This window comes from Alternaria metachromatica (assembly GCF_023757995.1).
Source record: "Alternaria metachromatica strain BMP 0045 chromosome Unknown scaffold_15, whole genome shotgun sequence".
Classification (NCBI taxonomy): Eukaryota; Fungi; Ascomycota; class Dothideomycetes; order Pleosporales; family Pleosporaceae; genus Alternaria; species Alternaria metachromatica.
In genome coordinates, this window is record NW_026055506.1 from 335,214 (window position 1) to 360,998 (window position 25,785).

Below are 25,785 nucleotides of genomic sequence, written 5' to 3' on the forward strand. Positions count from 1 at the left end.
GTGTAATGAACGGTAGGTGGCATCATTATTTAACTTTGAGCATTCTTATCTCTGCGCGCACCGTTCAAGTACGTGAATTCATGATTACTACTGGTGTGACCGTTGACAGGCCGACACCTGGTCTCCATGTTTGGGTTGATGACACAAGACGCTGCGCGTAGATCGGTCGCATTTTGATCCATCTTGGGCTGGACTACTGCCCCACCATGCCGCTCTGGCGAAGCTGCATACAGCACCTTGCAGCCACAAAACAACCACATATACAACAGGGCACGCGGAGAAACACCGTGGGCTCCAGCGTAGCTATCAGGACCTAGAGAGCAAACTCTCTGTATCAGTAATCGTCTATGTAGCTGCGAACTTACGGTAGGGGGTCCTTGCTGGCAATCCCAAGACTCGGGAGATCCGCCATAATTAGTCCATATGCTCGACGTTGCACATCACCTCACGCTTAAGGCAACACGCATTGCGCGGACGGCCTTGCAGGTGAGACCAGGTACATGAACGTAGCTCAGCCATGGCCTGTTCTACACCCAATAGCACATGCACTTCTAACGTCCTACTCTTACACCCACCTTAGAGGCATAACGCGCTCTTAGTGCTGATCAACCGCTGGTGCCTACCCGCGCGCATTCGAGACTCCGAGGTCTTCACCGACACCGACGCTTAGAGCGACCGTTAAACTGCCGACGTAGCTTCGATTAAGATCTCGCAATCAAACGGAAATCGTGGCTTGACAGAGGACCCTCATCCGTTTGAGCCGTGCTTACGCGGGGGCGGTTCGTCTGAACCAACGTGGATCCAAGACTCCTCCTGGACTGCCAAAGACCAGCAAGATTCGCCAACATGGCTTCCAACGGATCCGAATCGCCAGACGAGTCGTTCTTCAACGACCTCTCCCAACAAGCGCAAGACCCGAATGCTACCAACAGTCAGGAAACGCAACAGGATGGATCAAGCAAGGTCAAGAGGATTGCCTGTGTTCTGTGTAGGAAGCGGAAGTTGCGATGCGACGGCACCCGGCCAACATGTTCGACCTGTAAACGTCTAAACCACGATTGCGCATACGACGAAGTACGCAAGAAAAGTGGACCCAAGCGCGGCTACGTCAAGCTGCTCGAACAACGGCTGCGTAAGTTGCGCATACTTCTGCTGGTGGATGGTACTGACTCATGGGATACAGAGCAAGTCGAGACCCTCCTCAAGACACAAGACACAACCGACTCGAGCAAGGACGCCCCGCACCAGGACGCCGCTTCCGCATACGTCGCGAACACTGTAAATCAATCGCTGCCGAATTCTAGAGATGTGCCCAACACAACAGGCAATACTCAAGCGGCCGGTCGGTCGGGGATTAATGGCGCAAGCCCATTCCAAAATATCGGTATACCAGGGAACGACGCGGGGCAAGAGACCTCGTGGGAGATGATAGGGCTTGGGCTCGAGGAACCTTTACCTCCCCAAGAAATCATGGACGATTTGTACGAGCAGAACCTGGCCCGTAGCATGGTGGCTGCGCTGACGCTATTCCAGATATCAAATATACTTCTCCAAGATCCATCTCACACTGCCCGTCATACACAGACCACGGTTTATGGCCGCACTGAACCTGTCTCCTCAAGCGCGCCCACCGGTTTGCCTGCGGTATATCATGTGGACCCTAGCCGCTTCCATCACAGACAAGTACGAGGCGTTACAAGAGCATTTCTACCAACGTGCTAGGAAATATGCGCAGATGGATGAGATGAGAGGCCACGGAGAGTCGACCATCACCCTTGCGCATTGCCAGACATGGGTTTTGATGGCTACGTACGAGTTCAGACAGATGTACTTCCCAAGAGCCTGGATGTCATCCGGGAGAGGTTCAAGACTAGCCCAGATGATGCAGCTGCATCGCCTGGACGGAGTTGGACTAGATGTAAAGCAATGCCTGGCTCCACCCAAGGATTGGACCGAGCGTGAGGAACGGCGGAGAACCTTTTGGCTAACCTTTTGCATTGATCGATACGCGAGTATTGGAACTGGCTGGCCCATGACCTACGATGAGAAAGACGTAAGGACAGACCTCTCGTGCTCATACTACTGCAAAGCCTGACTGTTTTTTTAGATCATGACAAACCTGCCAGCAAGCGAAGAAGCGTTCGACAAGAGTAAGCCCATGGATACTGGATCACTGGACCAATTACTCAATCCTAATGGCGTGCAAAACCTTCAACCACTTGGCGGTATCGTCCTTACAGCTGCAATGTTTGGCCGTAATCTGCTTCACTTACATCGACCACTGTCAGATGACAACGAGAACGATATCAATGGCGGATTCTGGAATCGACATCGAAGCATCGAGCGTATACTTCTGCAGACCTCGCTGAGCCTGCCGGATAGCATACGCCTGCCATCCGGTATAGCCGAACCCAACGTAGTGTTCACGAACATGTGCATACATACGTCGGCAATATGTCTTCACCAAGCAGCCATCTTCAAAGCAGACAAATTCCGGCTACCAGCAAGCGTCAGCAATGAAAGCAAGATTCGTTGCGTAACAGCAGCAGCCGAGATTGCTTCCATCATGCGGATGATCAGTCATATGGACCTCGGTTCAGTAAGTCTTTTGGTAACGGCCGACGATTGGCGTTTACTGATTTGGGCAGATGAATCCTTTTATATCTTTCTGTGTTTACGTAGCAGCAAGGGTATTCGTCCAATACCTGAAGACGCGGCCGAAAGACCAACAGATGAAGTCCTCGTTACAATTCCTCTTACAGGCGATGGAAGCTCTTCGACGGAAGAACCCACTCACAGAGTCGTTCTTGGTGCAATTAGATCTTGATCTAGAGGGTGCAGGTCTGCAGGGCATGCGTCATCAGCCATACACACAGCCCACGCGCAAAGTGAGTCAAACTCCAGAGGTCCTCCAGGGACTCAGTGATACGATTGGGAGTCGATTGAGTCAGAGTTATCCCAAGTAAGTTACTAATTCCTGACCCATAGCCTACCATCATTTCGATCCATTCTGATCCGCAAATCGCCTGCAGTCCGTTAATCAATATACGCGAACCAAATCAACCTGCCGCACCCCCCAGTACGTTCGGAAACGGCGTTCCAACCACATCGGCATCGACTTCCAATACGCAATACTCGAGCAGCGCCCCTGCTCCGCCATTCCAACTCCACAATATCGACAGTATCGACATGAATGCGCACAATGCGACCTTTTTACCATCTCAATTTGATGCAAACAGAGGCTTCGGAAGTACTGCAGCTCAAGCCTTCGGGCCCGCCGGTGGTTTTACTTTCCAGGACAACGAGATGGACCTCTCCGGAGGCGATAGGGGTGTCGATCAGCCCAGCCCCGCCACAATAAGCTCACAGTCAAGAGGAGGCTCGACGTCACATTCTTCTTACTCACCAGGCCAACCAATCGAACACAACATGCCATACCGGGCATCTCCAAAGATGACGGGGCCAGGCTCTGGCAGCGTCTTCCCAGACCTCGCAGCTAATAGAGGAACGTTTCCTACAAATGGCTTCAATCTACCCAGCAACATGGGCAACGAAGCTTATACTGATGGCTTCGTAATGGGTAACGAATGGGAATACGCAGCGTTGAACGCGGGGACAGGCCTGACGCCCATGGCAGACGCGTCCTGGGATTCGATGTTGGAAAGCGTCACGATGGGATGGGATTCAGTTGGCCCTGGGCATGAGAATCAACCGAATGCTGCTGGAGTATGATGGGATTCGTTGTTTGGGGATGTGTACATTGAAATAGCAGGATACCCACTTTCGCTTTGATTGGATCTGGTGTTAGGGCTGATAGCATTGGTGGGCTTGACTTTTAGGTCACGCGCACATTGGCTTCGCGTGCTTTCTGGTAAATCGCCTGCCGACGGTGTTAGATGACGTAGTGCTACCTACGCATTATAGAGGGCGGATAGAACGAACGTTGTATACTACCATGTAAAAACAAGACTGGAACTGGCATACCCAGGTATCATCCTGGGTCCTTGTGACATTCCCCCGGATCCGTGCACGCGGCTAGACATGTACATCGACGGAACCACCTCGGATCGAAATTGCGAACGCGTTGACAGATGTCATTATCGAGGCGAACTCGTTGTTTTTGAAGCTAACATTTCATATCGATTGCAATCGATACTTAGCCATGCTCTCGATGAAAGGACCCTGAAGATCCGGGGATAATGAGGCTTGCAGGGATGGGGGCGGTCTGCGTCACACCTGCAGTTGCTGGGCAACCGGATCGAGAAGCTACGTGCAGCATCGCAACCACATCACCACCGCTTTTTCGCTGCGTCGGGTCGTACAATTAATCTTCACTTCTTCACATATCGTTCTCTATCCCTGTTTCTCTGGGCAGAAAAGCTGGCACTCACGACTGGTGCACCGACAACCGTACAGCAAACAGAGCAGTAAACACCGAGGCCGACGTATATTCGCAATGTTCACGTCGAAGGAGAGGGAAGGTGCTGCGTCACCAGGGCCTGGAGCCTACTATTCGCCGTCCCAAATGAGTAAGAACTACAGCGACGCCTTCGCACTTGCCATACTGACGATTGGCATAGAGAGCTATCTTCAAGACCTTCGCACAAACCGCCCCGCTCGTCCCACCGGAGCTCGACCTGCTCCTGCACACTTCAACACATGGTCGAATAGATCCAGCAACCGAATGTCCGACTCGACTGCCATCTCCTCCCTACAGCGTACCTTCACAGACCCTGTCGTCGACGCCGATGCACGTCCCGCTTCCTCGCACGAACCGAAGTCGCATACCCGAACAACGTCCAAAGCGAGCCTAGATGGAGTCGTAGCCAGTGTTGGAAGGCCACTAGTGCAGCCACCACGCGGGCGGGAGACATCACGATCTTCGTCACGATCGCGCACACCCAGCGTGCAATACCGCGAGAGGGAACAGCGCCAGGCAGAGCAGGACGAGGCACGCGCTATACGCGTGGCCATGGAGGACTTGGAACTTGCAAAGGAGGAGGGCAAGATATTCGAGGCCGCACGAGATGAAGCCGTCGAATTGGTCTGGAAGCATTGCAATCCCCATGCGGCCGCGGCCAGTCCGACCAAACCGTATGCATACCCGGGTCTGGCCAGGAAGAACAGCGCGCAGAGGAGTCGGAGCGTCGAGCCGAAGGATCAGGATCTGCAACGGGCCAATTCTAAACTGCGGAAGCGACATTCGATGGGGAGTGCCGCGTCAGGGAGCCGGAGTAGCAGCTTGCAGAGCAACGGCCGCGCAGGCGATGCCGATACATCAGCTGCTGGAATCGCGTCGCCTACCAAGAGCAGCTTTGGCATTATCAAGGGTAAGAACGGCGAGTCACCAGCATTAGCCAAAGCCATCTCAGACCTTCCAGACTTCAAGCAACGACGAAGAAGCAGCGGACCCCGTCGAACCATCAGCGGTAGTCTTTTCTCCAACCCGAACGACCAGATATACGAAGAACCCGAAGAGGAAGCACCGCCTGCTCCTAAACCCACCCCCGCCGCCGAACCACCCAAGACCGAAAAACTACCACTAGGCATACGGCGCAATCCCTTTATGCGTTTCCAATCGATCAAGGGGAACCCGCTGGTGAGGTCCAGCACGGATCCTGCCATTGCGACGAAACGATTCGACCGCTACGAGATACAGAAGAACCCACCGACCCAATCGAGAAACGCAGCGTATACCCTGAACTCGGCAGAATCGAAGCCAGCAGAAGATGTCAAGGCGGACGTGGAGAATGTTCCGGAGGTGAAGATGAAGGATGGCAAGGAGATCAGGAGCGACGAGCTTCGTGCTGCCACAGGCTTTCGTCTGAAGGACCGTAGTACGAAGCTGCCTACCCCTACCGCTGTCTCAGATGCTCCCGGACGACCGATCGTTTCTTTCCAGAAGAACTGGAATGTGATTGAAATGAAGGAAGAGATATCTGCTGCACCCGATCTGGCACCAAAACCTTTGAACACAACCAAATCTGGCCCGCCGCCACTGGAGCACGCCGCAACTGAGCCTGTCGTACCTACTATCAGTCTCGCACCAGAAGTGCCCAAACGAAACATCACCCCAAGACCGCAAGTTCCAGAGATCAACGTTCCTTCCGAGCCGAAAACCAGCCTCGCACCGGACGTACCAGAACGAAGCACAACTCCAAGACCGCCTGGGGCTCCAGAGGCTAGCAGCTCGTCTGGTTCAGCGCCCGCACCCGGACGGTTCAACCTGAAAAACAAACCTACCATCAACATCTACGAGGACCCTCCAGCCCAAACGAGACCTCTGCCGCTCACCAGCTCGCTAAGGAAAGCCAATATACCAACTCGTCCTTCTGCTGCTCCTCTGCCTAGTATCAATGTATCTGACTCAGCGCCTGCGCGTTCGAGGACGACACCAGCGCCGCCAGTTCCTTCTATTTCCGTGTCCGAGACCCCGTCGATTTCGGCCAGGAAGAACATGTTCAACCGTGGCCCCTACGTTCCGCCAACGAGTGCTACGCCGCCTATTCCCAGCATATCAGTCAGCGAGACTCCAACACCGAGACGAGGCTCTACAACACCTTCAATCTCTGTAACACCGGAAGTCCCTTCGATATCCGTTAGCGAATCACCGGCGCCAAACCGTGGATCAAGAGGCAACGCTCCACCAATTCCCAGCATCTCTGTGAGCGAGACGCCCGCGCTGAGAAGGGGAGCGACTGCACCATCTATCAACGTGACTCCTGACATTCCGACCATATCCGTCAATGAGACCCCAGCTCCGACTCGCGGACGCAACAGCAATGTACCTTCGATCAACGTCAACCCTTCAGTGCCTTCGATCAACGTCAACACACCCAAAGGCTTCGGCCCAGCCGCGTCAACACGACCACTGCCAGTTCCAAACGCCCAAAACAAGTCTCACAGCTACAACGGCACAGCCACCCCTCGCACCCACTGGACCCCAACCACCGTCCGCACCGGCGCCCTCTGCGCCCAATGCGCCCTCCCAATCGCCGGCCGCATCGTCTCCGCCTCCGGCGCGCGCTTCCACCCCGAATGCTTCGCCTGCTACCAATGCGGTGAGCACCTCGAATGCGTAGCCTTCTACCCAGAACCCTCCAACAAACACGCCGAACGCGTCTCGCGCATCCGCGCCCGCCTCTCCGGCGCCGACATCCCGTACCTGCCCTCGCACCCCACCGCCGACTCCATGGCGCGCCTCGAGCACGACGACGGCACAGACGAAACGCCCCGCTTCTACTGCCACCTCGATTTCCACGAGCTGTTTTCGCCCCGCTGCAAGAGCTGCAAGACACCTATTGAAGGTGAGGTTATTGTGGCTTGTGGTGCCGAGTGGCATGCTGGTCACTTTTTCTGTGCTCAGTGTGGTGATCCGTTTGATAGCAACACGCCGTTTGTAGAGAAGGATGGGTATGCTTGGTGTGTTAATTGTCATACGCATCGGTATAGTACGAAGTGTAAGGGGTGTAGGAAACCGGTTACCGATACGGTTGTCAAGGCACTGGGGGCGGAGTGGCATGTGGGGTGCTTTGTTTGCGTTGTAAGTTTTGCCGGTCTTGTTCTTAGTGTGAAGTGACGTTTTTGCTAACTTGACAATAGTGCTGCTCTGGTCCGTTTGAAGATGGGAGGTATTTCCTTCGCGGTGAGAGTCAGGATCCGGTTTGTGTTCGATGTGAGGAGAGGAGGTTGAAGGCTTGATCGCGGCGACTTTGACTGTGTCTCTTTGCTGCTACTGCTGTGCTGTTGTGTGTGACGATCTACTGTTGAGCGTGTTTGCATATTGTTCGCATACATTGGTGTTTTGGGTACGGTGAACGGCGCTGTTTAGGCGTTTTGGGTAGCATAAAGGTAGTTGGGGAGTTGTAATATGAGGATGAGATTTGCAAGTCATGTTGAAATTGTGGGTGATGGCTAGTGGAGACATGGAGAAATCGTGATATTCATTGATGTGTACTAACTGACGCCATGATTAAGTAAAGCCCTTTTGAAGGTAGAGGTGATAACGGCGTGTTACGAAAGCAGCCTGAGGTCATGTTGCAGAAGACATTGCGTGCGCTCGAGGGCTCGTTGATGAAATTGAATCGAAGACAGCTGCTACTAGTCTATACCACGCAGGCATAATAGTTCCACCTCATACAAGGCAAAAGCTAAACACCCTAGAGCCTACATTGAGATAAAAACATGCAAAGTAGGTGGCCTAACGTCAACGTCGGCTCTAGGGTAGTAGAAATGTATTTGGCACCTTCCAACACTGTGATCGCCGTCTAAGCTAATCTTTCCTGGGGCCATCAACTGTTGACGCGCTGACTGTCGTATGAAGTGACGTCTTCGGATAGTGTCCTTGATTTCTTCTGCTGTTTCTTCCTCTTCTCCAAGCTCTTGACTCTTGTGGATAGCGCTGGCCCGTCTGACAAGTTCCCGTCACGAGGATCCGGGGTATTATGTGGGTCATCCAACGTCTCTTTGGTAGTGGTTCCCTCCACGGGTGGACGGTAGAGGACCTTGTGTGCGGCTTCGCAGGTCCCTTGCTTCCTGTTCTCACGGAGAAACCATTCTAGACTACAGCGCCACGCCTCTTGGATCATGAATCTGTGCTTACACGCGTCCCATATCTGTCCGGAATTGAGGCCACGAGCTTTGCGAGTATCTTTGTATCCACGGACGATTTGGGCGATAGTCATATTATAGTCCTTGATGCCTTTCTCGAAAATGTTACCGACTTCTTTGTCAACGAGTTTCTGTGCTTTCATAGTCCACGTGTTGATAATTGTGTTCTCCCACTCGGTGGTTTCATCTTCCAAAATTCTAAGGGTATCTGGACGATTTTTCTTCTTTTCTCCACGCTTCTTCTTCCCATCGTGCTTTGTGTTGTTTTCGTCGTCCTTCTCCTTCTCTATCTCATTCTTCTTCATGATATCCAGTACCCATGCCACGGATCGCTGCTCAGCGTCATTTCGACTCATGAGTCGAGTAGAGCCAGTCGTAAGAATACAGGGGAACTGTGTAACCTCTGGCCGATTCTTAGCTAGAAAGAGACGAACCGTGAAATGTATTGTTTGTCGGTGATAATTCTCGAATGAAGCGTTCCCATCTTCTCCAGCATCTTTCCCCAGGAAATCTTTTCGAACTTGGACGCCATCCCGTAGTGCCGGCGGGAACGAACAGTGATGTACGTTGCCTAAAGATAAAACGTCAGCCTTGTTCCACCTGGCTCATGCACGTTTAGGGCATATACCTCCGCTTAGTGTGTGACTCAAATAACGCTTTCCTGGACCGGCTGGACAGAGACGCCTGTACAAGCTCTCCATTCTGATAAATCCATCGGTGAAATGTGTCGCGTACTGAGCCAACATCCAGACCAACGTCAAATTCGCAAGTCCACAATCTGGCCAGCCACCCCCTATGTCGGAGTGATCTCCAGCAAACCAGCACTGCTGAATATGTGTTTTGCTACTTGGATCATGTTTCCAAAGTATCGGCTTGTAGAAGTGTCTTGACTCGTGCAGCGCTAGCGCCTGGAATGCAAATTTCAGGTTGGTGGGCACCGTATCTTTCACAAATGAGAGGGTGGGTGATGTCTTCGCAAATGGAAGGGTGGGCGATGCCATGATGGCGGATACGGTATCCCAGACCCCACAGCTGGTGATGCTGACAGGATGAACCGCCAGAGAGCCTCTCTTTCCTTCAGCCCAACTGGTTAAGCTAGTTTTGTTCTGTGATGACCAGATCTCGTAAACTTCCTTGTAGTGCTTCGTCACGTACTTTTCTTTGAGCAAACCCATGTTGTCAATCAGACAGGCCAGACTACGCACTGCAAAGGCACCTCTTGAGAACCCGATCAAGTGAATTTCTGCGCCGGCATTGTTCTCATACTTTGCGCAGAGGTCGAAGTACAGGTCATGGATGATGGAGTGAATATCTGCAGTTCCCTGTTACTTGAAATTCCCAGACGCATATTTATAGCTATAATGCATCACTGTAGGTTCACTGACCTCCTCCAGTAGCCTGGTAGCCTTTGTCCACTATCTTTGGAACGCTCATCCTACCGGCATTCTCAGGCGCATGAGTTCCTACACCGGCCACACCAACGTTCTTGACAAATCTTGACTCGGGCACGCATGTCTTGAATCGTTGGACATTTGTATCTTGCGTGGGTTCCGTGTTTTGAGTCGCGTTCTGTCCCGTTCCTTCGCAGAAGACAAATATCCTTGTCGGTATTGTCACACGCGGTCGTCGCGATTTGCCCATCGTACGTGCGTTTCTCAGAGAGGGAAAGGCGCTGATAGCGAACACTCCTTGATCTCCCAAGGTTCAAAGAGCGAGGGGATAGAATGGGAAGGTAACATTACCAAGGCTTTTTCTAATATGCAAACAGCCTTACGATTACCCCTCACTCCTGTACCAATCCCAGTCAGTCACAATGCTGTAAGCAGACCTAGCAAATGAGCAGTCGCATCTATACGACTTCACGAAAAAGGCTCGCCTGGACGTCTAGGCGATGATTTGGTGCGACTTATGTGGCCAATACCTCAGTGCACACTTATCGTGGAGTCTGCCGAAGTGACTATCATTCAGCCAGCCACCACCAGAATTGGGAAATGGTCGATGACAAAGAGCCCAGCGTCGCCAATTCCGATACCATGCATCTCGGAAGGCTAATATACGGAAAGGTCCACCGCAGCCTGTGGGCGTTGCGAAGGCATGGCAATACCTGAATAATGCCTAGGCGAACGTAGCTACGCCATACTATAGCATCTCAAGCGCACCCTAGATGCCCAATATCTCTTGCAGCGCACGTATCCTTCATCGAAGGTAGCGTGGCTCGATTGGTGGGGAAGTCTAGGTGCGTCGCGACATCCGGACGGCAGGTGCGAGGAGGAGATGCAGTCATGCAACGGCCGTTCTTTCACTTTTCGCGTGCAATTATAAGCTTTTCGATTCGAAGTCATGGAAAACAGGGAGTTGATCGCTGTCTAGGAAGAGCTGCGCAAGTCGTTGTTTGTGCGAAGAAAGAAGGAGAGGACCAGAAGGGTTATTGACCAGCGTTAGGCTCTTGCCTTTCCAGGGTGAGCAACATGACGTCACGCAACTGGGAGAACATAACATCCACCCACAGTTTTTGATTATCACAACAGTGACAGGAAATTACTGTGCATGCGACTGAGACTAAATGGGTGCCAGAAACGTTGACTCGTTCTACGGTTCAGGTCCATGTTCTTCTCGGTACCAACCATTACGTTACGAAAGAGTCATACACTCCTACCAAAATATAACTGCACACCTTTCGTAGTCCATATCCTAGACCAATACATTCTCTTATAATCCGAAATCACACGCACGCAAGCAATCATGTCTTCGTCTTCGTCTCGCTCTTCGCGAATCTCAAAAGCCTGGGAGAAAGAATCAGAAAAGCACACCACGCGGATAGAGACCGTCAGAGACAAGATGAAGGCACTGGGGGAAGAACTAAACCACAGAAATATGTCCGGTGCAGAGTACTGGGAAAGAGCCATGGATTATGCAGTTTTGGGTCGATGGTTGTCCTTGTGCCAGCTCGAAAGAGCTGAATACGACTATCGTACCTTCTATATCGACGATCATGGACCTGGAGTCAAATTCATGAGAACGGATAAAGCACGGTTGTTCAAGGAGAGCATGATGGCTTGGGATCTGAAAGGGAAAATATACGAGCGACGTGCTGCTACTGCAGCTGAAGCAGTCGAGACTGAAAAGAGCACCAGACTGAAGTCGTTCATACCAGTTTCTGCCATACCTCCATCGCGGTTCAACATCGAAGCCACCTTCGCGCCCCACGGTTTCAGAAACTCCATCATCGCAGACCAAGGAATGGTGGACCCCAGGGAAAAAGACAATCGCAGATACTGGAGTTATCTCTGGAACATCTTCTCCGGGGCCTACGAATACGGAGCCTATCGGCGGTTTGAAGCTCTACCTGTATTCGCCTGTCAATCCAACCCAGACCTTGCCACCGCACTATTCGGTCTCAGCAACATCGACTTCTCTCCCTCCCTCTTTACCTCATTCAACGGCCTCCTCCTACCAGACTACATGGGGGCACGCTTCGACAGTGGAATCATGGCCATTGTTCCCGATATCTCTTCCCCGACATCCCCATCAAGAATCGCGCTGTGGAACGATACCACACCAAGAGCATACAAACTCAAGATCTTCACGCAGAACCGAGAGACCGAACAGACGGGTGGGCTAATGCAAGACATCAATTCATTTACAAATGCCCGTAGGCCAGTTCCACTCCGCGATATCGACGGGTCGAAAGTAGGATTCCCTGTTTCTAGTCGGGAGGGTAGACCGAGGGAGTGTTATCTATTTTTCCACTATTGTGTGCAGATACTGCGGCAGGCTTGGAAGGGGATTCCTATAGTAGACGGGGAAAAACCTGGGTCCGATTGGGGTGCTGTGGGGAAATATGTTGACCGTGAGCAGATGCGTGCGGTTATTGATGAACTTGGGGGTGAGTATGAGGGCTTGATGGGGTGTGCGGGGGATGGCGTTGGCGATGGTGGAGGAGATAGGTATATGCTTCTTGAAGCACTGGCTGAGCAGGTTATTGTCAGTAATCAGATGAACGGGAGGAGGGATGAGTTGTATGGCGATGAGGAAGATGAGGATAGCGACGAAGACGACGACGGCGACGATTGGTGTCCCATGAAGACGCCTTATTATAACCCAACTGATATAGCGAATACGTCGTATCGTCTGGACGAATAGTTTGGTGAGAAGACTGTATCTATATCTTACTTGCGATGTGAGGAGATGCATAAGATACCCCTTCGCATACCGCCCCACACCACATAACCAGAACAATTTCACTGTACAATATACTCAATTTTCCATTCTCGATGGTACATCTAATAATACAAAAGGGCCTTTCAATCAATCCATCGCCCCGAGTCAAACAAAGCTATAAGCCGCAAGAAACCACGCTCAAAACCAAGTGAAAATACTCCATGCATGCAACCGTCTTTTCATGACCCACACCAATGCTTTCCTGCCAGAGAAAAACATCGTCCGTCGACATGCCCCAACCCCACCCACTCCATATACCCTAATTATGCAAGAGATGGACCTGAGCCAGACTTGTTATGAAATGTCTAGTTGACGTGTTGCCCTTGATACCCAAAAACGCCGCAACGGTTTGCTGAGAGAAAGAAGGAGGATAGTAGGCAAAAGGAAACAGGGTGTAAAGGGTTGACGTAGCCTTGCTGAAACAAGAGGCCTATCCTTTTGGCCATGAGAGAAAGTGCAGAACCTCCGACCTGAAATTGCATCGGGTGCATCAGAGGCTCACTGACTGCTTCCATGATCATATCCGTTCGAACCATTTGTTACGTCAAGAATCCTATTCGGCGCCGGACTCGACTTCTTGACGGGCGGATCAAGGATGGTCGGACTGGAAAGCGGTTCCAGGCTCTTGACGGGCGGGAAGATAGGCGTCTCGGACATTTGATGGCTTGATACCGGGCGCATGGCGTCATGTTTTGAGGGCGCGGGAATGGGGTCTGGGAGCATCTGCGCGGGCATTTGGGACGATGGTGATGGAGCTATGCGCATTGGTGCTGGGGCCGGGGAGGACATGTTTGCTGGGAGGGGCGCGGGCGAACTGTGTTTGGTCGGGGAGAAGGAGGGGCGGTTGGCGGAGCTGGGTGGGAAGGAGGAGTGCGGGCTGTTGAAGTTGAAGCTTGGTGGTAGGCCGTTGGTTGGACGGGGGGAGGCGGCTGGTGAGTGCTTTACTGGTGAGCCGCCTGGGCCTGCTGCTGATGCTGGGCGACTGAAGCTCCGCACATACGGTGCTGCGGGTTGTGGTGGGCCGAATGGATTCGAGTTGAAGGGGTTGGGACCGCCGAAAGAGCTGCCGTTCTGCTGTGGCTGTGGCATGTGGAAGCTTTTTGTTGGGCTGCTCGGTATCCGTTCGAGGTTGTACGGTGGAGGTGACGATGTTGGACCGTTGCCAGTTCTGTGCCCAGGAGACGAGAAGTGAGATCGTATTGGCGATGACATGCTACCGTTCGCGCCCTTGGTGGGTGATCCATATGCGGCTTCCGATCTTTGTATGCCAGGTGGACCTAGAGCTTGACCACGGGGAGAGAGACTCGGGCCATCGACCCATGGCTGTGCGGGATGCATGGAGGGCTGGAAAGCTTGTGGTCGTGGTAGTTGTACTGCGTCAAACAAGTTCGTTGACATAGAGGGGCCGTTGCCATTTGCTTCTGCTTGGTTTCGTGGTGACTGAGATGTCAATCGTAGCTTGAGAGAAGGGAGTTTCGGCTCGTCCGCCTCTCCCTCTTTACGCTTGCAGGCAGTGCAAACAAACGTAAACTTCGAATCGTCGGCCTGTTCTTCTGTGATGTCATGGCACTTCATGTGTTGCCAGACATTGCACTTCTCACACGATATTTGTGGGGTGTTGTCGTTCTACTAAAGTCAGCGGAATGCATGGTCGATGTGCAGTAATACTCACCAGGTTGGAGCCGTAAGTGCCGCACTTCTCGCAGTCAAAGAACCAATCTTCCTCCTCGTTAAGCCTCTTGAGATCACTCTCATGCTTCTTCATCATGGCTTTCAGGTGTCGCTCCGATAGCCTGGCATTGTTTGAGGCCAGCTTCTGTTCGTTCTCGTGCAGTTTACGCAGCTCCTCTTCTTTCAGAATCTTTGCCGTCTCACGCTCCTTCAGCCGTTGCTCACGAGTCATCCTGCGAGAATCCTGTGCCTCCTCCATCTTCTTTTGCTTCTCTTGCTCCGCCTTGGCCATCGCAAGTTCTTCCTGCCTCTTACGTTCCGCAGCCTCGGCTTCTTCAACCTCCTTCTGTTTCTCGAGTCGCGACGAGATTCGGGACGAGCGCTTCGCTGTAGCAAGCTTCTGCATGTTCTCCAACTCCTTCATCTTGCGGGCCTGCTTCTTTGCTTGCTCCTCTGCCAGCCCCTCCATGACAGGCATAACGTCTTCCTGAAGGCGTTTGTATAGAACCTTTTCGTTTGGATCGCGACTCTTCCGGATGCTGCTCATGTATTCCTGGTAGTCTTCCAAGGTGACGCAAATGCACTCCCACTTCTTGCCGCCGAGACCGTCGTCAATCTCTTGAGGCTGTTGCTCTTCAGTTGCTTGCTCCTCCTCCTCAGCTTCTTCGGGTTCGGGAGTGGACGCCTTTTGTCGCTTGCTGGCTCTTGAACCTCTCGATTTCTTGGGCTTTGGTTTGGATTTGGCCTTGGCTTTCGTAGGTTCGGGAGGAGGTGGTGGATCGGTCATTCGGTACATGCGGTTGTCGTCGAGAACGAATAGCGATCGCTCTTGCGAGTCCCAGCCCGTGGGCTCCATACGCTGTCGCATGTTAGTCGTTGCCCTGCACCAATCCCAGTGATGCTTACCCATAGTGTCTGCTCGCTGTCCGTCGCTCCAATCTTCTCTCTTATTGTGTTCGGGTTGTTGAGCGTCCATACGGAAAGTTGTTGCAAGACGCGTATTTTGGTGAAGACGTCGAAGTCGTGGAACTTGTTGGGCTCCTCTTCCTCGCCAAAGGGGTTTCGGGCGGGCGCTTTCGCGACATACTGTCGGCGGGTGTATTCATCGAAGATTTCGGGTCTACCATCATGTCAGTACTATCGAGACTATGCGCAATGGCCAGGTCTTACGTCAAGCCCTTGTGTGACGATACGTGCTTCAGCAGCGCTAGGCCAATTTGTGCGAGTTTGTCGGATGGCTGTGGTTGGAGACATTCGGATTCCAATTCCTGCACGTGTGTCAGCTCGTGGTCCTTGTAAAACATATGCGCGCCGGGCTGGGATGCCAGGCGCAAAGGGCATGTACCTCGATGTCAAAGTCCTTGTCGATTTTGACCGCGTCACCAAAGAGACTGATGTACTGGGCCAGATTTGCAAACTGCCACATGTTGCGCAGTTTTTGCAGTGTGCTGGGCTCTTCAACAGGCGCCTCAGCCTCCATTTCGTCGGCGGCGCGTTTTCGAGACGGCATGGCTGCGGTGCCTCGCGTGCGGCGACGCGTGTGAGTTACGTGTGGATATGGTGTAGAGGCCAGAAATGGTGGGTAGCAGATGCGCGTTGTGAGATGGCGATGGGTAATGCTGTCGTGGTGTCGGCGGGCTCGTGGGTAGGGCGATGATGCGAGTGCCGATGTCCCTTTTTGGTGATGTGAGTGATGAATGTCGCGCGTCGATTGTCGGCGAGTCCGGGGGAGGCCCAAAGCGGTAAGGCGCCATCGGCCCAGCCTTGCACATGCAATCTGGCAGAGACAGAACACTCATGACGATGACGAAGAACGCAGACAGCGGCTTTGCTTGTACTACACAGGCAGAGCTATCGCAATGGCAATGGCATATCGAGTGCATGGCATGAATGTAGCTGCTTACTAAGACCAGTCCCTATAAACCTTAATGCACCCGTCTTACAGGATATGCGCACTCCAAGAGTATCCGTCTTTCGTGACAGAATGGACAATTCGACCGGCCGTCGGTTGGGACTCCACCAAGCCACCGAAATTATCATCGTCACGGCCATGATGACAGGAGGTGACGATATAAGGCCGCGTGGCTCACGCAAGTGCACAAGCCACAGCTCCACCAAGTGTGGCTCAGTGCCGGAGGATTCCACGCCAGGGGCCAGAGACGTTGCATGGTAAGCCGTCAGCAGTTTCGGATTCCTGGGTGGTGTTGGTTAGTTATGCTGTACGATGGTTCGCTTTAACTTGGAGAGCAAATGCCATGTACATACTCGCACAACAGATTCATGTTCTTCGTAATAGCACCGTCTACAGGACAGCGATGACACATGCCAAACACGACAAGTACCGTAGACGTTAAACTAAAATTAACCCTCAGCCCTAGCCTAAGCCGCGCATCCTGGTCGCTCACTACACCCTTGTCCGTGCTTGGGAATCCGCATCCATCCCGCATTTCAACCAACTCTTTCCCACCAAACACACCACACGCGCCCTTTGGACTGCTACGCGCCACCTACCGCTCTCGCCATCGCTGCCACGCTCTCTCTACGCTACGACACTCGCTTACGTTTGTTTTGACGCCTGCATGATCGCGCAATAGCATTCTGGGAGAGCTAGTTGGTTCAGATGCTGGGTTGAACGCCGCATATCAGACAGGACGTCCCGATGTCCTACCCGGATCCCAACCACGGCCGAAGTCACCCCCACCAATCAATACCTCTGCAAGACCTCAATCGCCCACCCGACGGCTTCGAAGAAGATGCGTCGCAAGAACACCGGCGCACTCTCAGCGACCGCGGGCGCAATCTGCTCAGACAGGCCGGCGCGATAGGCACAGGGGGACATTTCCGCGACTCTCAGTACTCGCCCATCGTAGAGGTGTCGCCCAGCCCTACGCGATACGCACCGCCGCACATAAACACCAATCTGCCCCCTTCGCATAATGGCATCCGAAGGGTCGTGGACGACGAAGGGCCTGGCTCGCCCTTGGACGCGGGCGCATTCCAGACGGCCATTGGATTTGGCATGGGCATGGAATTCCAGGGCGACACATCGCCGCCAATACCGACGCCGGCATCGTCCATGTCCTATACGCACACACCCTATGGGGACGAACCATACGTCGACAGATCTACCTCGGAAGACCACGACTACTTCTCCCCCACCTACGACGATACCGCCCGCTTGACCGACGCGCGCAATCTTCAGCCGATAAGCGGGGCCACAGCTCCTTCCACTCCTAATGAGCGATCCAGCTTCCAGAGTGTGCACTTTCTCAGCCCTGGTGATGCCTCGCCGACAGCCCGGCATGGCGGCGACATTGGGCAGGCGGAGGCTGGCAACGTGCGCGACTCGCGAGGAAGGAAGCGCTCGTTATCGCCTGGCAATTTCGAGTCGCCTCTACACAGGGCTGGGACTATTATGCGGAACATGTCCCAGCGTGTTGTCAATGTCAGCAACGACTCTCAGGTCGCCGAGCGAACCATCCAACGGAAATCCACCATCCACCAAGGACGCCTTGCACCTCCTCTATCCATCCCACCACTGCCCGAGTACTCCAATGACGGTCCTACGTCGCCTGTTCCCTCCACACCAATCGAGAAGCCGCCGTCACCGATCGTGTACTCAAGGACGCCAAGCGCATCATGGAACCATCCTCCAAATCCCTTGCGCGGGAAGAGTCTTGGCATTTTCCCTGCTGACAGCAAATTGAGAATCAGGCTTTGCGACCTGCTTGTGCATCCTGTCACAGAGCCACTGCTGCTCGTTCTTATCGTGATTCAGACGGTTTTACTAGCAGTGGATGCGCGTACGAGGGCAGTCTATAACACTGGGCACAGCAAAGAAATCTCCACTTTCAATGGCATCGACTGGGCTCTCATGGGCCTTTTCATCATATACACTTTCGAGGTCATTGTCCGCATCATCGTCTCTGGTTTCATTATCAATCCCGTCGAGTACAGCACCATCAACCGCCAGGTCGGCTTGCGCGAGGCTGTCATGAGTAAAGCAAATCAGCTATTTTCGGGTCTCCACCGACAACCTTCACAGCGAAAAACGGGCACCAACACCGACTTTGCTGCAGACCCCCAGCAGCCTTCTGTGCTCCGGTCCTTCACTACTGCACAGATGCACACCGACATCGGAGTAGGCGATGCACGTCATCAAGTACGTACTCGCCTCGCGCATCGGGCATATCTCAGGCACTCGTTTAATCGAACCGACTTTGTTGCGGTGGTCTCGTACTGGATTGCTTTTGTCCTGGGATTGTGGAACATTGACAATAGTCGAGTCATACTTGTCTTCGACATGTTGAGTTGTTTGCGAATCATCCGTCTCTTGAACCTCACTAGCGGAACCTCCGTCATTCTCCGAAGTTTGAAGAAGGCTGCGCCTTTGCTGGTCAACGTCGCCTTCCTCATCGGATTCTTCTGGCTGCTCTTCTCCATCGTCGGTGTACAAAGTTTCAAATCAAGTCTGCGCAGGAACTGTGTATGGACAGACCCAGCCGATAGGAACATCAAGTTCACGAACGATGCCCAATTCTGCGGTGGCCATCTAGACAACCGTGAAGGCTATCATCCCCTAACATACATACCGGCTCCAGGCATGCCACCCGGGCCTGACAACGGCAAAGGCTTTCTTTGTCCAAAGGGCTCACTCTGCGTTGAGGATGACAACCCTTTTGCAGGCACGAAAAGTTTCGACAACATCCTCCAGTCTCTTGAGCTTGTATTTGTCATCATGTCGTCCAACACGTGGTCCGACTTACTCTACACGGTAGCTGATACAGACTACCTCATCAGTGCCCTTTTCTTCATCGTAGGGCTGTTGATCCTGAGTTTGTGGCTCATCTCTCTCTTGATCGCTGTCATCACCTCCTCCTTCCAAATCATCCGTGAAGAAAGCAAGACCAGTGCTTTCACCGGAGTGGAGATCAAAGATGAAGATGCAGAGAAGAACGACGAGAAACAGCGCGTGAGTAGTCTCAAACGTCTCTACGACAGGACTCTATGGGTTTGGGTGGCTGTCATAGCCTTTGGCCTTGTTGCTCAAATGATGAGAAGCGCCAACATGAGCGACTTTCGCCGTTTTTTCATCAATGCCGCAGAAATTGTCGTCACCTTCATACTGTTCGTTGAGATTCTCATACGAATTGTTGTCGACTGGAGGCATTTCTTCAGGAGTAGGCGCAACGTCATCGACCTCATGATCGCCATCATCACAGCTGTCATACAGATACCAGCCATCAAGCATGCACACAATGGAAAAGCCTACGCCTGGTTATCGATATTCCAAATCCTTCGTGTCTATCGCGTTGTCTTGGCTGTGCCGATGACACGCGACCTCATCGTAGGTTACCTTCTCCGCCATTGGGAACTTCTGAACTAACAGCCATACCAGACAGTCGTGTTCGGAAACGCGGGTGGTCTATTGAACTTGATTCTCTTTGTGTTCCTTTTGACTTTTCTAGCATCCATCTTCGCCTCAAAGCTGCTCCGCGGCGAAATTCCGGAGGAAGACGATGGCGAGACGATTCGCGTACCGTTCTTCGACATCTACAATTCTTTCTTGGGAATGTACCAGATATTTTCCAGTGAAGATTGGACAAGTATCCTGTACACTGTTACCCAATTCCAGAAGCCGTTTGGCACAGCGTGGATCGGAGCGTCTTTTTGTATCATGTGGTTCATTTTCGCTAATTGTAAGTACAACCCGACTCTCAATCTGGTGCAAAGGCTAACCAAAGACTAGTCATTGTCCTGAACATGTTTATCGCTGTCATTCAGGAGAACTTCGATGTGTCTGAGGATGAGAAGCGCTTACAGCAAGTCAAAGCGTTTCTGCAGCAAAAGGAAGATGGTCTCACTTCGTCCACTGGGTATGTTGGATTCTCTTCCCTGTGATTGATACACCAGCTCACCCATTCTAGTAATCTATCTCTGTCATCCATCTTCAAACTCGGGCAGGCACGACGCAGAGATCCACTCGACTATGGACACGCCGCCACAGAAATGCTGCTCAAAGATGCGGTCGTCCGTGACTTTCTTGACGAGGCAGACGGTAGCGAAAGCCCACAAGAAGAAGACCCGCGACCAGGCATCCGCCCAGCCAAGACTATAGTGGGATCGGGAACAATGTCCACAATCTGGCAACGATTCCAGCGTCGCATCATACACCGGGAGCCCAACCCTTTCTACGCTCCTCTCGACTTCGGCCGCGCATATGAGGATCTTGACCCAAGAAGCATGGCGAAGGAGGTCGTCTCCGCTACCGAGAGGCGTAAGAAGGCTCAACGCGAGTATTTACGAAACCACCCCAACTACAACGTTTCCCTGTTCATCTTCCGAGCCAACAATCCCATACGCAAGCTATGTCAACGTGTCGTGGGCCCTGGCCGCGGTGGTGACCGTATCGAAGGAGTTGCCCCATCTGTGCCTGTCTGGTATGCATTCTCGGCATTCATATATGCTGCAATTATCGCCATGGTACTGTTGGCCTGTATCACAACGCCACTGTACCAACGCGAATACTTCATGACCCACGAGTTCAGCGTCAAGAACTGGTTCGTGTGGGTAGACATGGGCTTTGCGGTGCTCTTCAGCATCGAGGCGCTGATCAAAGTGATTGCCGATGGTTTCTTTTGGACTCCCAACGCCTACTTCCGCGGCTCTTGGGGCTTCATAGATGGCATCGTATTGATCACTCTTTGGGTCAATGTTGGCACATCGTTCTTGAACGAAGGCCAAGTCACTAGAACCGTGGGCGCGTTCAAAGCTTTGAGGGCTTTACGTTTGCTCAACATCAGCGACAGTGCACGTAACCACTTTCACGCGCTCATCGTTCGCGGTTGGTGGAAACTATTCTCGGTAAGCATCTTGCAACCTCCATTTTTTCAGAGCTAATGATGACCAGGCTGCTTTCGTGTCATTGAGTCTGTTGATTCCATTCGCCATCTACGGTCTGAACCTCTTCGTCGGTCAACTTCAGTCCTGCAACGATGGTGACTTCCCTGGAGGCGCTAGTCTCCGAGACTGTGTCGGAGAATACAACAGCAAGCCTTTCGACTGGGAGGTTTTGGCCCCACGCCAAGCTGCCAATCCCTATTACGACTTCGATAACTTCGGAGATGCCCTCTTCATCTTGTTCCAGATTGTTTCCCAAGAAGGCTGGACAGACAACATGTGGACTGCAATGAGTATCACCGGAGTTTACACACAGCCAGCAGACAGAGCATCGCAGGGAAACTCTGTCTACTTCATTGTCTTCAACTTGCTCGGAGCTGTCTTCGTGTTGACGCTGTTTGTTTCCGTCTTCATGCGCAACTACACGGAACAGACTGGTGTCGCCTTCTTGACGACAGATCAGCGCTCTTGGCTTGAACTACGAAAGCTCCTTCGTCAAGTCGCTCCATCCAAGCGACCTTCGTCTACAAAGGTACGGGAGAGCTGGGAAGAGTGGTGTTACCGTAGAGCGGTCACCAAGACCGGACCATGGCAGAGGTTTATTACCGGCGTTTTGATACTGCACCTCCTGCTGCTGTGTTTGGAGTGGTACCCAGGCTATGGTCCATGGGAGGTAGCTAGGGGTAAGTTCCATTCCACCGAATCCATGGCCTAATACTAATATGACTAGACTACATCTTCCTGGCGCTCACCATCGTCTTCATCGCGAACATAGTCATCCGAATCATCGGTCGCTCATGGCACCGTTTCCGGAGAAGCGCATGGGACATATACTCGATATTCTCTGTTGCGGGGACTTTCGTGACATCGATTCTTGTGTTAGCGAAAGACGATGTTAGGCCCTTCGTCCAGCTGCACAAGCTCTTCCTTGTCTCCATCGCTCTCATGCTCATCCCTCGGAACAACCAACTCGACCAGCTGTTCAAGACTGCCGCAGCAAGTCTCGCATCCATCGCAAACCTTCTCGCCACATGGTTCGTTCTGTTCCTGGTATACGCCATCGCCCTCACGCAGACTTTTGGTCTTACCAGATTTGGAGCTAGCGAGACTGGAAACATCAACTTCCGAACTGTGCCCAAAGCACTCGTCTTTCTCTTTGTGATGAGTGGTGGCGAGGGCTGGAATGAGTTCATGGAGGACTTTGCAAACGTTGACAAACCTTACTGCACCGTGGGCGAGAGATACTTCGACAGCGACTGCGGTAGTCCTGAGTGGGCGCGAGCTCTCTTCATCACTTGGAACATCTTGAGCATGTACATCTTCGTCAACTTGTTCGTCTCGTTGATATACGAGAGTTTCAGTTACGTGTATCAACGGAGTAGTGGGTTGTCAGTCATCAGCCGAGAGGAAATTCGTCGCTTCAAACAAGCCTGGGCTGAGTACGATCCGAACGGGACGGGCTACATCTCGAGAGAAGTGTTCCCCAGGCTTCTGGGTGTAAGTTCATCATTGTCGTATCTAAGCACAAGACTAACTATATCAGGAACTTTCCGGTATTTTCGAAATGCGTATCTATGACTGCGACTTCACTGTGAATCGATTGATCGAAGAGTGTGGGGTAGCACCCGGAAGGGAGTCCAATCTTCCTGTGTCAGGCCGTGAACCAACCAAGGAGATCGACCTGGACAAACTGAACCGGTGTCTCGCCCAGCTACCAGTCGCGGACATACGTCGCAGACGAAGACGCATGAATCTTTTCTATGAGGAAGTACTTGTGTCGAGCGACCCCGACAGAGGCGTTGGGTTTTCATCACTACTTATGATTCTGGCTCATCACAAAGTCATCAACGACAACAAGAGCTTGAGACTGGAAGAGTTCTTGAGACGCAGAGCTCGTCTTCAAAGAATCGAAGAAGCTGTCCGCCGTAACGTGGTCAAAGGCTTCTTCGACACACTATACTGGGCACGTCGCTTCCGTCGTGCCATGGACCTGAAGAAGCAAGGACGTATGGCAACAGTCCCTCAGTTCACTGTTCCCGAGATCTTCATCGACGACGAGGACATCACAAATGCCCAGCGAACTCAATCTTCCGGACCTCCAAGTCCTCTCTTCTCACCTCAAGATCTCTACGCACCTTCCCCTCGCAACTCTGCTGGCGCGTCTACTTCGCCACCGGCCTTCCCTTACGACCGGACAAGGAGCAGAACCAACTCGATACAACAAACACCGACGGGCTCACCTACACGGGGAAGCCCGCAGCCATCACCCTTCTCCATGTCTGGCAGCGAGCAAGAATGGCAGTTTGCTTCGGCGCTTAGTCGACCACCCAGTCCTCTCGAAGTCGATCCTGGGCAAGCGAACAGTCGCAGCCGAGCAAATAGCGCAGTCAGTGCGGCCGATGTTTTGGAAGTGCTTGACAACTCCGCATGGGGCGAATCGATTAGAAGGAGTTTCACTCAGCGGCGGCGCAGTTAGCGTCCGAGAAGATTTGTATATGAACGCTAAAGACAAGCATGAGCAGGTGTCAATCACGTCGATCAAGCTGGCTTGGTGTGGCTTCGGCAACACGTCGAGCCAAAACGGGATGGTTCAGGATGGCGTACGATACGGAGTCTGTTGCATGAACGTCTGGAATGATTGGATACGTAAGCGGCCGGCATCAACCCAACACGCAACCATAATGTGGAATTGATGGTTCGGTTGGGGATGGGGATGCGGCCTGTAATGGTGTAATGGCGGTGGAGTTAACTTTTGGCATTGCATAGCGTCGGCGTTGAGCGATTGATCAAATCACCTTAGATATTACTATCACGAAGCTTCATATCTTTCCCAATGGTGCGCATTCTCATCGCTCCGTCGACTCCTACACGGGGCATACGAGAGCCGTTTGTATTAGTTCACAGGATAGCGCACGAGATGTCCGGTACGCTACTCAACGTGCATCGTGAACACACATACAATAGTCTCTTCGTCCAAGCCAACCGTACCATGGTTCAAAGAATAACCCGACAGCATGAACACACGCAGGTGACAGACGCTAATTGTACCTTCCGTCGGTCGGCATTGGAAGGCATAATAACCAGTCCCTTGTTTACAGCTGGTTATGAGCTTCTTCCGTCTCTTCTAGACCCGACAAGGACCACGCGATTATAGCGCACTGTGATATACGATCGCCCCGCACCTCGATGAATGTTGCATGCAGACCTGAAACGTTGATCTGCTCCTCGCCGATGAGCTCTTACCTGACGTGCGTTCAAGTGTGGTGTGTACCAGACACCCTCACGTCACCAACAGTGAGCACAATGCATACCTATCTTTGGCTCGCCACCCACAAGTTCCAGCGTTGACACACCACACTGTAGCATCACACGGGAGCATCACAACCGCGTCTGCATTTGTTGAACGTCCGATGCGTCTGAAACGCTGGTCTGCCGTTAGACAGCTGGGCGAACCGCGCCATGCCGCATCGGGATACGCTCGCCTGTCGCAGATTCTCGCATCACACACGCAGCACCCGGTCTCGAGACAGGCCGGTTGAGCATGGAGACACTGCGAGCTTCAAGTGCTGGGTAATGCCTACTTATGGGCTGGCGGGCTGCAAGCAAGAAACAACAGCCAGGGTGATTCACGTCTGAAGCGGCCGAACTGGGAGCGGCTCGTCACCGGCTCCAGGTTCATGGGCGAGCGGAAAGCCCTCCGATCATCGTGCCTGTTCAACAAGTTTATGGCTTGGACGTGAGGGTGGACACCTCCCTGGCGAGACGATGCAGAGCGCCGGGCGATGATGACAACAAAGCAGCCAGAACGCGTCGTGTCGGGCGCAAAAGCAACACCACCAACGTCCATGTCAACAAAAACATGGCCACTAGCAGTTCGCCGACGTAAGAATAGCACCGGGCAGCCCTCACAATCTCGTGTGAAGCCACCAACAAAGTCGACAAAATGACGAAGCTCCACAGTGTAATGAGGATGATCCCCCGACTACCCACTGCCAACTAATCTCTTATCGATTGCAGGCTGCTCTCTGAAATGAAGCCATGCAATCATTCCGCTGCACTCCCAATAGGCCGCCAGTCGACGACTCCCGCTCGCTTGTTTCCAGACGGGTGATCAAACGAGGCTCGACCCCTCAATTCACGCGTTCCTGACAGGGATGTCCGCTGCAGCAGTCCCATGTCCCACCTTCCAGGGTTTTAGCTTCTGGGACGTAACACGCACTGGCACAGAGAAGTGCCAACATGCGACACGCATGCTTAAGGATCCGCCATCGTCCGCCTGTTTTTCTCGACTAAAACTACAGGAATAAGTTTCCTTCTTCATTCCATCTCCCGACTCCTCCTCCTTTTAACTTACCTTCGCTTTTCAGACTGTGCGCGAGTGTC

At 52.7% G+C, this 25,785-nt stretch overlaps 6 protein-coding genes across 6 annotated transcripts; 4 read left to right on the plus strand and 2 right to left on the minus strand.

The window, feature by feature from the left end:
- Positions 1–846: 846 nt before the first annotated feature.
- Positions 847–3,732, plus strand: J4E83_006664 (uncharacterized protein; the record flags this gene model as incomplete). Its single annotated transcript, XM_049333575.1, has 6 exons — positions 847–1,132; positions 1,184–1,509; positions 1,556–2,053; positions 2,108–2,599; positions 2,763–2,962; positions 3,240–3,732. The coding sequence occupies 6 exons, from the start codon at positions 847–849 to the stop codon at positions 3,730–3,732; spliced, it is 2,295 nt and encodes a 764-aa protein (XP_049187297.1).
- A 793-nt stretch (positions 3,733–4,525) lies between these two features.
- Positions 4,526–7,693, plus strand: J4E83_006665 (uncharacterized protein; the record flags this gene model as incomplete). Its single annotated transcript, XM_049333576.1, has 3 exons — positions 4,526–7,413; positions 7,460–7,543; positions 7,603–7,693. The coding sequence occupies 3 exons, from the start codon at positions 4,526–4,528 to the stop codon at positions 7,691–7,693; spliced, it is 3,063 nt and encodes a 1,020-aa protein (XP_049187298.1).
- A 598-nt stretch (positions 7,694–8,291) lies between these two features.
- On the minus strand, positions 8,292–10,251 carry J4E83_006666 (uncharacterized protein; the record flags this gene model as incomplete). The annotated part of the gene is made up of 3 exons (XM_049333577.1): positions 8,292–9,013; positions 9,458–9,922; positions 9,996–10,251. 3 exons carry the CDS (start codon positions 10,249–10,251, stop codon positions 8,292–8,294), a joined length of 1,443 nt encoding a protein of 480 aa, XP_049187299.1.
- A 1,101-nt stretch (positions 10,252–11,352) lies between these two features.
- On the plus strand, positions 11,353–12,753 carry J4E83_006667 (uncharacterized protein; the record flags this gene model as incomplete). The annotated part of the gene is made up of 1 exon (XM_049333578.1): positions 11,353–12,753. The coding sequence occupies one exon, from the start codon at positions 11,353–11,355 to the stop codon at positions 12,751–12,753; it is 1,401 nt and encodes a 466-aa protein (XP_049187300.1).
- Positions 12,754–13,329: 576 nt separating this feature from the next.
- Positions 13,330–16,012, minus strand: J4E83_006668 (uncharacterized protein; the record flags this gene model as incomplete). The annotated part of the gene is made up of 5 exons (XM_049333579.1): positions 13,330–14,457; positions 14,504–15,361; positions 15,409–15,622; positions 15,673–15,770; positions 15,848–16,012. The coding sequence occupies 5 exons, from the start codon at positions 16,010–16,012 to the stop codon at positions 13,330–13,332; spliced, it is 2,463 nt and encodes an 820-aa protein (XP_049187301.1).
- A 1,149-nt stretch (positions 16,013–17,161) lies between these two features.
- Positions 17,162–23,878, plus strand: J4E83_006669 (uncharacterized protein; the record flags this gene model as incomplete). The annotated part of the gene is made up of 7 exons (XM_049333580.1): positions 17,162–19,849; positions 19,901–20,201; positions 20,252–20,378; positions 20,430–21,366; positions 21,413–22,085; positions 22,133–22,899; positions 22,946–23,878. 7 exons carry the CDS (start codon positions 17,162–17,164, stop codon positions 23,876–23,878), a joined length of 6,426 nt encoding a protein of 2,141 aa, XP_049187302.1.
- Positions 23,879–25,785: the final 1,907 nt, after the last annotated feature.